This window comes from Elephantulus edwardii, unplaced genomic scaffold (genome assembly GCF_000299155.1).
Source record: "Elephantulus edwardii isolate Elephantulus edwardi_28Jun2011 unplaced genomic scaffold, EleEdw1.0 scaffold00004, whole genome shotgun sequence".
In the NCBI taxonomy this organism is placed as follows: domain Eukaryota; kingdom Metazoa; phylum Chordata; class Mammalia; order Macroscelidea; family Macroscelididae; genus Elephantulus; species Elephantulus edwardii.
The window spans coordinates 4,152,719-4,163,482 of NW_006399754.1; the positions used below are offsets into that span (position 1 = coordinate 4,152,719).

Below are 10,764 nucleotides of genomic sequence, written 5' to 3' on the forward strand. Positions count from 1 at the left end.
AAATTAATAATAAATTTTAAAAAATTTAAAAAAAAGAATGTCTATCTGTGTTTTATTGACTATGCAAAGGCATTTGATTGTATGGGTCACAAAAAATGTGGCTAACCTTGAGAAAAATGGGAATCCCAGAACACCTGATTGTGCTCATGTGAAACCTATACTTGGACCAGAAAGCAGTCATCAGAACAGAGCGAGGAAACACTGCATGGTTCAAAATCAGAAAAGGAGTGCATTAGGGATGTGACCTGACTCCATAACATTTCAATCTATATGCAGAACAAATTATTTGGGAGGCTGGACTTTATGAGGAAAAATGTGGCATCAGGATTGGTAGAAGCCTCATCAATAAACTAGGTTACAAAAAATAAATTAAAAAAAAATAAACTAGGTTATGCATATGACACAGCCTTGCTTGTTGAAACTGGGGAAGGCCTGAACCATTTTGCTGCAGAAGGTCAAGGACTATAATCTACATTGTAGACTGAAGTTCAGTATCAAGAAAACAAAGATTCTCACCAGTGGGCTAGTTGGCAGCATCATGATAGATGGAGAAGAAGTTGAGATTGTGAACAGTTTCAACTTACTTTGTTCCACAATCAACACTCTTGGTATCAGCAGTCAGGAAATAAGAAGACAAATCACATAGGAAAATCTGCTGTCAGAGACCTCTCCAGAGTGGTAAAGAGCAACAGTGTCAGTATAGAGACTAAGGTGTGTCTGATCCAGGCCATGGTTTTCACAGTTACCTGTTATGCCTCAGAGAGCGGGACAGTGACCAAGAAAAACAGAAGAAGAATTGATGCCTTTGAGTTGTGGTGCTGGAGTAGTGTATTGAACATGTTATGGACTTCCAAGAGAACTAACAGGTCTGTCCTAGAGAGGATAAAGCCAAGCTGTTCCTTAGAAGCAAGGATTTTGAAGCTCTATCTGCCATACTTTGGGCATGTTGCCAGAAGGGACCAGTCCTGAGAGAAGGACATCATGCTTGGAAAGGTGGCGGGACAGTGTAGGAGAGAAAGACCCTGGATGAGATGGATTGACGCAGTGACTGGAGTAATGAGGGTAAGTGTATCAGAGCCAGTGAGATTGGCCCAGGATAGAGCAGGGTTCAGAGCTATTGTGCAGAGTCACTATGAGTTCTGGTTGACTCAATGGCACCTAACAACAATAACTATCCAGTTGGCATGGCTTGGCCCTGTCTTACAGCGTAGAGCCTGGTGCAGGGCCCCTCCAGTGCTCAGTGTAGAGCTTGTATGAGGGCCCGGTTCCCTGGGTCCCTGTCTCAGGGAGCCACAGGCTGATCTAATAGGCCTCACAAGGACAGGAACAGACGGAGAACGAGAGGCTATGAGCAGTTAAGATAAATGATTTGCATGTTCTTATTTATTGATTTAAGTCTGGTGGAATTTATCGAGCTGGAAAGCAGGCATCTGTATATAATAGCTATCCCTTGTTCTTGGAGTCAGTCATACTGAATATATCTTTGTATGTTTATGTTCTTAATAGGAACATTCTTCAGAACTATTGCAGAATCTTTTTATTTTTTTTTTTTCCTTTCTTAATGTGAAAGCTTACAAATAAAAACCAGATTTTTTCTTAACAGGGGAAGGAGCCATTTACTTGTTCGATATGTGTCTACAACAGCTGTTTGAAATAAAAGTTTTCAAGGAAAAACACCATTCTTGGTTCATAAATCAGTCGGTCCAGTCAGGTGAGTGACGTGGTGTGTATATTTCCACAAGCCGGCCACATGCTCTGGCTTGTCCAGCCTTCACACAGGCCTGGCTTGCGGGGTTGGAGCCTGCACCTTGGGTTTGCCTTCCCTGGCACCATCCTCCGCCACTGAGTTGATTCTAACTCTTAAGGACCCTCTGTTGGACTTCCAAAGCTGTAAATCTCTAAGGAGGAGACTGCCCATCTTTCTACTGGGGAACAGCTGGTAGAGATGAACCACTGACTTTGGGTTCGCAGGGCAGCAAGTAATACATTACACCACGAGGGTAATTTGGCATGAGCAAAACCACCTCATCATTGCTGTCAATTCATAACTACGTCATAGCTGTAAATCCTACAGGAGGAGAATGTGCAGGGGAGGGGAGGATTAATCCTGGAGTTGTACAATTTGATGCGTGGGAGGTGAGGGAAATTGGAAGAATCTGCTCTGGACTGGGCCGGAGAAGGGGTGCGGGGGGATGTCTGTATAACAGTAAAAGAATTATTTCCCCCCAAAGAAAAAAGCAAACTAGTGGGGAGGGTAGGCGGGGAGGAAAATGTGCAACAATAAATGAATGGGGGGAAAAAAGAAAACTATATTTGATTTTTTTAAATAAACTTGTATAATCATCATCATCATCATCCTACAGGAGGAGATTGCTCATCCCACTCCCTTGGAGCAGGTAGTGGATTCGAACTGTCTGCCTTTGAATTGGCAGCTAAACTCTCTCCCCCCTAGGCCACCAGACTGGCACTATTTATTGTTGTTAGGTACCGATGAGTTGAGTATGACTTGTAGCAACCCTATGAACAACAGATCTCATCGGAGGGCTTAATCAAGGAGAAACTTAACCAGCATCACTGTCACTGGATTGATTCTCAATCCTAGGGACTCTAGAGAGAGCAGGCCTGCTCCTGGTGCTTCCTAGGCTGTGAATCTTCGTGAGCAGACAGCCTCATCTTTCTCCCACAGGACAGCTGATGGGTTCTGGCCCTCAGTCTTTTGGTTGGCAGCCAGATGCTTTATGCTTTCCACCACGAGGGATCCTTGTAAAGGCCATCTGAGCAGGTTTAGATCTGTCTTTCACAAAAGGTTGGAAATTCTGCACTGGTAACTGACTTGTCTGCTAACAGAAAGCTCTGGTGACATGGACCATACAGAGCTGCACAGCTAACTTGGAGGTGCCACCTCTGGTGGTGTGAATCCCCCAGCAGCTCTGAGGGAGAAAGATAGGCAGGCCCCTCCTGTGAGATTTATAGTGTCCCCAAAACCCAATGGAAGATCAGCTCTGAGTTGGTTTTGATTCAACAGACAGTAACAGATGAGTAGGTAGGTGACTATTGAACTGGTGACACACCCCACATCAGAAGCCAGATCACTTTTGTAGCACGGGGTTCACCTTGTGTCACCTGGGGCTTTTGTTTTCCCTCCTAGCCTCTTGTGAGGAATTTGGTCTTGGTTTCCTCTATACAGAAATACTGTAAGAGGGTGGCTTTGTCAGACAGAAATTTATTTTCTCACAGTTCAGGAAGTTAGAAGTTCAAATGCAGGATACCAGCTATTGGGGATACTTATGTTCTCTCTTGTCTCGGGTTCTTAACCCTGACAGTTCTGGGTAACCTATGCATGACATTTGTCTTTCCACGCTGTGTTTGTGCTCCTGTGCCTGTGATGTTCCTTCGTCACCTCTCGGTGATGAGCCCTGGAATAGAGCCAACACTAACCAAGCTTCCCTAATATAGCAAAGAAAACCAAGTGCTAAACAGGGTGATATCTACATACAATATATGCAAGGGATTAGGATTCTATGACATATTTTGGAGAGAGAACGATTCAATCAATAACAGCCTTCAACTTTTAAGTATTTCATTTTCTTGAAAAGGCATACTATTGGAATTTGAAGAGAGTCTATATTGTAACAAAGATTTTAGTGTTTTGTCATGTAAATTATCTGTTCCCTCACTCATTCCCCCAAACCATCAAAATTCTGGTTCTTCTAATGCTCCCTTGGTTTGGGGGCAGTGCTAATCAGTGGGGGAAAATGCCATGCAATCCCTGTTCAGGGACTTGGCCGGGTAGTCACTGCATAGTGAAGGCATTCTGCAGTGGAGGTTCAGTGGAGGAATTCTTGTCTTCCACGTAGGAGACCCAGGTTCAATTCCTAAGCACTGCACTTTACTACCTGTCTGTGGAGGCGTGTTTGCTGCTGCGATGCTGAGCAGATTTCAGTAGAGTTTTCAGACTAAGGCAGACTATGCAGAAAGGACTGCTATCCACTTCCACAAATCAGCCAATGAAAACTGCAGAGGTCACCACACATATCTGATCTACAGCTGACCATGAGCATGTTGACCATGGGACAGGACCGGGGACTGCTTTGTTTGGTTGTGCATGGGTTCATTATGGATTGGGGCCAACTTGACAACTGCCAAGACCAATAGTCTCTATATCTGCGTGCACACTCACTGCTTTCAGAGAATGCTTTCTGTTTCTTGCAAACCTCTGCTTTCTGTTGGCTGTGTACACTGCCACTTCATTCTAGGGTAGAAAGAGCTCTTTACCTTTCTTTTAAGGCATGTCACAGGAAAAATATTGCTGGTGGTAAATCTTATAGATCATTGTGCCTGAGAAGACTGGATGTAGCCTGCAGTTGCCAGAATGGAAAGCCAGGTTTCGGCTAGTAGTTGGAAAACCCACAGAGCCCATAATTGCTGCTACTGTACTCATCCAGTTGGTAATTAATAAAGACTCTTCAAGTGCTCTTGTGGATTGCCCTTGCAGTGGGATTTAACTGGGCAGACATAGTCACTTCCAGGGCGAAACAGGAAAGACAGCCCCGGGCTGCCTGAGTGGTACCTGCTTTTTTCATCACTGTTGTATTTTTCAACTGGATCCTGGGGAGCAAGCTGTTTTTAAGAGCAGCCACCAGGATATTGTTTTCGGATCAAAAATCTGTTCCTAATTTTGAGTAAAATGGATGTTTCATATAAAATGAGCTTCTGTTTTTATAAATTTCTCTTCTTTTTCTTTTTTTTTTTTTTTAATACTCAAGCATCAACACAATCAACACAGCAATATGAAATTATTTCCTTAAGGTTTGGTTGTTTTGGTTTTGGGGATTTTTGTGTTGGTTTTTTTTGGTTTGTTTTTGTTGTTGTTGTTTTGTTTGTTTGTTTTTCTTACTAAGAAGTAGAATATTTGGTTATATAGGCAACATTACTCTATTAGAGAATATATGTAAGTGTGCAAGAAGGGAAGACCCTGGATGAGATGGATTGACACAGTGACTGGGGTAATGAGGGTAAGTGTGTCAGAGACAAGAAGATTGGCACAGGATAGAGCAGGGTTCAGAGCTGGTGGACATAGGGTCTCTATATGAGTCACAAGCAACTCAACAGCACATAATAGCAACATGTATATATTGGTTTGATAGAATTGCCATTATAAAGTACCTTAAGGTGTTGTTTTTGTTGTTGTTAGGTGCTGTCAACTAAAGCTCATAGCAAGCCTATGAGCCAGATCTGAACCTTCCTCTGGCCGGCACCATCCTCACAATCTCTGGCGTGCTAAAGCCTGTTGTCATAGTTGTTTGATCATTCTCTCTCCTTGAGGATCATCCTGTCTTTCTCTGACCCTCTACCTTTGCCGGCATGATGTCTTTTTCCAAGGATTAGTTCCTTCTGATAATATACCCAAAGGGTATGAGAAGTCTCACTCTTCGAACCTCTAAGGAGTACCCTGGTTATCCCTTTTCCAAAACACATTGGTTTGTTCTTTTCAAAGTTCACGATGTAGTATACTCTTTTCCAACACAATTCACCATTCAAAGACATCAATTCTTCTTTGGTCTTCCTTATTCATGACCCAATTTTCAGATGCATAGGAAGCAATTGAAAATACAATGGCTTATATCAGACAGCACCTCGTCTTTAAACTAACATCTTGCACTTTAGAACTTTGGAGATGTCCTTGACAGCAGATGTTCTCAAGAGTAACACATCTTTTGATTTCTTGGACTGCTCCTTCCTTCAGTGCTAATTGTGGATCCAAGTAAAATGGATCTTACTCTCCACAAGGTGCATAGATAGTGTTAGACAACGAGAATCCAGTGTCTCACAGATCTCGGGGCTAGAAGTTCAAATCAGGGACGCGCTATGTCCGGTCCTTTGGGAGCTCTGGGAGAGGAGCTCACAATCCAGTTTCAGGTGTCTGTCCTTCTGCCTCTGACATCACGTGACTGTCCTGGCTGTGTCCCGTGAATGTCCTGGCTGTGTCCGTTCTACTTTTGTAAGGACATTACTCAGTTAGGGTTTGACTCATGTTAACTCACCTCAATGCATCTTCAGGGATTCCATTTCCAAACAGAGTTCAATGGTTAGGACTCCCACATGTCTTTTCAAGGGATGCGGTTTAACCCATGACAGTGTATTTCACTAAGACAGTGAGTTTTGAGGAGGTTTAAAGGAAGGCTTGCTGTTTATGTAGTAAAATTCCCTGGTTCGTGTCCTGGGAAGAGGTGTGTGGGATGCTTGGAGGGGCTGGCTGGCTGTTTTGTTGTGATTTGCCTTCTTTTTTTTTTTTTTAATTTTTCATTCATAGGAAATATTTAATTAAAAATAATTTGACAGAGTGACTGTAGCAGTGGGCTTGCGTGTGTCAGAGGTTGTGAAGAGGGCGCAGGATAGGACAGGGCTCCAGTGTGTTCTACTCAATAACAACAACAACAGGAACTAATGAAGTTGCTCTAGAGGTCTAGCATGTAGCATGTTGGGCCGCTAAAGGAAGGGCAGGTGGTGGTAGCTTAGTGGTAAGGAGTTGTTCTGCCAACCTACAGTTAGAGGGTTCAAATTCCCCAGTTGCTCCTCAGGAGTTTCCTCCTGTGAGATTTACTGCCTCTTCTATCCCACTGGAGGGCCAACTATGGGTCATTTTCGATTCAACAGTACACCACCACATTGACAGAGAGAGAGAAGGATGGGAAGTCTCCTGACATGAAGATTTATAGCCTTGGAACCCCCGCTTAGAAGGTTCATCGTATACCAGAATGAGCAGCATTGGGTTTGGTTCTGGCATCGTAGCTTAATGATGTTGAATGTGTTGTCATGTGCCTGTTGGTCATCTTATATCCTCTTGGGTGAAATGTCTGTTCAAATCCTCAGCCATCCTTTTTTGATTGGGTTGTTTGCCTTTATTATTATTATTATAAAGGTATGTTGTTGTTATGTGCCGTCGAGTCGTTTCCGACTCATAGCGACCCTATGCACAACAGCCCTAAACCCTGCTCTATCCTGCGCCAACCGCACCGCCTCTGACACACCCATCCCAATTACCCCAGTCACCGAATCAATCCATCTCATAGAGGGTCTTCCCCTCCTGCGCTGTCCCTCCACCCTCCCAAGCATGATGTCCCTCTCCAAGGACCCGTCCCTCCTGGCAACATGTCCAAAATATGTTAGACGAAGCCCCAGAATTCTTGCCTCCAAGGAGTAGCTTGGTTTAATCCTCTCTAAGATGAATCTGTTTGTTTTCCTGGCAGTCCATGGTACATTCAGTACCCTTTTCCAGCACCACAGCTCAAAAGCATCCACTCTCCTTCTGTCCTCCCTAGTCATTGTCCAACTCTCTGATGCATAACAAGCGATTGCAAAGACCATGGCCTGTATCAGGCACACCTTAGTCTCCAGAAAGACACTGTTGCTCCTGAGTACCTTAGAGAGGTCCCTAACAGCAGACTTTCCCATCGCGATACGCTTTTTGATTTCCTGAACACATACCAATGTCTCGAGAGTGATTTGCCTTCTTTCTTCTGGGCTGGAGAGCATCACTAATTTTGTGGTCCATGAGTTGATGTCCAGTCTTGTGAGATTGCTGCCCTCTTACCTTTCCTTCCCCAGATGTGTGGGGAGACATGGTGCCTGGGAGACCACAGAGGGATCCGAGTGCATGAGGAATGTTAGCGCATTCCTGTGACTCTGTCCTCAACACAGGAAATTCTGCTTGGCTGCTCCTTTGTAGATGCACCTTAACCCTTTCTTTGTCGGCTCCTGTTGCAAATTATTGCCAGGGCAAAAAAAGGCAAGTTAAAGATCCCTTCTCCGTGCCTTGAGTTTCCTCGCCAGGTGGGAGTTTAGAGCTCTTTGGGATGAGATCTGACAGACACAGTCTGCCTTTTAGAGAATGACAGAAACCCTGGGCCTCTGTAACTCACTCATTGTTGTCAAGTGGGAACTGGTTCATAGCTGACCCTCCAGAACGCTTTCAGAGGCTGGAAGTTGCATGAGAGGAACTTGCCCATCTTTCTTCCTCGGAGCCACTGGTGAACTTGAACTACTGCAGAACTTTGGCCTTTGGGTTAACAGCACAGCTTCATATGGACGAGACTTGAGTAAAGAGTTTTTACATTTGGGATTTCCAATGCATTTTTTATGAATTGTCTTCCCACTGGGATTAAGAGGACATGATTGACCTGTATTTCCAAGATATCTCATTCTCTGTGTTCTTTTTCTAATCTGTAGAGGGTCTTCTCCACTTTGCCACACCAATGGATCCATTATTTCTGGTTCTCCACTATCTCATAAAGGCTGGAAAAGAGGTGAGTTTCTCAATTTGGGAATATTAGCCATTAAGGAACAGAATACACTAGTCTGTACTTTTTCTCTCTTTTAATTGTCCAATGTCGATTCCCCACACGGCAGGCTGAATCTGGTTACTGTAAATAATGTGTATCCTGTGTGTTCACATAGACTAGAGCACTGGCATACAGAGCTGAGAGCCTGGGCCTTGATCAAGATCCCGTTAAACACTTCTTGGGTGGTGCGTACAATTAGCACCCTTGCAGTTAACCACAAACCACAAGGTTTGGAAGGTTGAATTCACCCACAGGTACCTCAGAGGAAAGACCTGGCAGTCACCTTCCAAGAAATCAACCGCTGAGAACCTTATGAAGCACAACTCTACTCAGACACCCATGGAGTGGCCTCTGTGGCTCCTGCTTAGTTTAAAGTGAGCTTGCCATGTGACGACTGAGACCCGTCTTTTTTTAAAAATTATTATTATTATTAATTTTCATGAAAATTTATAAAGATTTTGAATTTCCATTCATTCATTGTTGCACTTTTTTCCCTGCCCACCCCTCCCCTCCAGTTCGTTCCTCTCTTTGAAAAGTAAAAGAAAAATTCTTTCATTGTTATACAATCCCTCCCCCAAGTCCATTCCACTGTGCAGCCTTCGTTCTGGACTCCTGTCATGACAATAATACCTAATCACATATTCCTTTTAAACAGTTCTCTCCCTCATCTGTTTCAACGCAGTATACATTATTTAACCCATCTTTCTCGGTCTCTCCCCAAACCCCGATGTCAGTCCTGTGTTACAACAGTGGCACGAGACCCGTCTCAATCCATTTCCATTTTATCTCTGTAATACTGCCATAGTCCATTGTTGATAAGTAGCATGTTACTTTAGAGTCAAGATTTTAAAATACTGGTTGACCACAAAGGAGTCTACATTACAGTGGAAATCTAAATACAGTAAGACCCGGGAAATACCTGGGAAATGATCCTTCACAAGAGAGAACATTTGAGTTGAGGCATTTCTTGCTGCTTATTTTCCTCTGATTTACTATTCCCCATACTCCCAACTTGATCAGTGAGAGTATTTCACCCTGAAAAACCAAAGAAAATGACATTTCTGGAAAGAAAACTGATCAGACACAGTTGTCATTGAACCAGAAAGTAGGTTTTGCATGAGCGAAACTGTGCATCTTTTGCAAATCATTTGACAGTCCCTTGTATCCTGGTATCCCCAAATGTGGAGACTGATATCTTCATTTAGACAGACCCCCTCTCTGCATTGCCAAGCAAAGTAAAAGACAGCCGAACTTCAGAGAGAAGAACAATGTTCTGGATCCTTCGGCTGGGCGCTTTGGGGCAGCTGGCAGCCAGGCCTCCTCACTCAGCTGTCGGCCTCTGGAGGACTGTGTGCAGCTTGCCTGCCCTTCTCCCCCCAGTTGTTTTTCCTCATATTACGGCCTCAGTGTGAAAGATTTACACTTCGTGTTTTCTTTTCTTTGTGAGTCTTGCTTTCTTTAGCCATGCAGTCAGTGTGAGATAGAGAGATGTATATTTAAAAGAAGAAAAAAACAAACCCCGAACACCAAAAAAACCAAATCCAAGCCAGATGTTACCAGGGGATTTAGAGTCATAGTGACCCTGTGTGTTTCGGAGGAGACCTGCTCTCCATAAGTTTTTCGTGACCATGTTATTTCAGAAGCAGATCACCAGGCCTTTCTTCTGATTTGAACTGCCAACCTTTTGGTTATTAGTCTAGCCTTTTGTGCCACTTAGAGGAACTGTTCTGGTCCCCATCTGGGTTCCTTTCCATGTGACGATTGGGACATCTGCTCTGTGATGCACACAGCTCACAGCTGCCTCATCCTCCACTCAATGGGTTGCACCAGCCCCAGGTAACCTCTCCCATCTTTGTGAGTTCCGTGGCTCCCAGGGCTTTTCCAGAACAATACCCTTCTTTGATAGATGTTGTGCTGGCTGGAGCCCTAGTTCTGGGAAGAGCTTCCTAAAAGGAGCTAAGGGGCAGCTCTGGAGCCTGCCCTGTTCAGGGTGAGCCTTCTCAGGGATTCATTATATGGGATAACAGATTCTGACTTTGGTTTAAAAGCCTAGCTGTAAGGTGATGTATGTAACTTTTTTTGCATGTGGGTTTGTTGACTCATTAACATGATTTTTCAGGGAAAGTTCCAACCCCTAGAGCAAGTTATGGTGGATGATGTATTTCCAAATTGCATCTTATTGCTGAAACTTCCTGAACTTCAGAAGTCACTTCACCACGTTACAGAGGAGAAAGGTACAGCATGTGGGCTTTGACAACTCAAAGAATGGCTTTGGAAAGGTTTGGGAGTGTAGCCGCTTAGAGACCCACTCTATTTTTTTTTCTCTATATTTTATTAATTTTCATAAACATTTACAGAGATTTTGGGTTTCCATTCATTCATTGTTGCACTATTCTCTCTACCCTCCTCCCAGTTTGTTCTT

General features: G+C 43.8%; 1 protein-coding gene across 1 annotated transcript in view; it reads left to right on the forward strand.

Annotated features, from left to right (window-relative positions):
• RNASEH2B (ribonuclease H2, subunit B) overlaps positions 1 to 10,764 on the forward strand; it is a 47,295-nt gene that overhangs the window by 5,497 nt on the left and 31,034 nt on the right. The window contains exons 2-4 of the mRNA XM_006879602.1: positions 1,604 to 1,711; positions 8,230 to 8,306; positions 10,462 to 10,576. Of these exons, the coding sequence (XP_006879664.1) occupies positions 1,604 to 1,711; positions 8,230 to 8,306; positions 10,462 to 10,576 (300 nt within the window). The remainder of the gene's footprint in view (positions 1 to 1,603; positions 1,712 to 8,229; positions 8,307 to 10,461; positions 10,577 to 10,764) is intronic.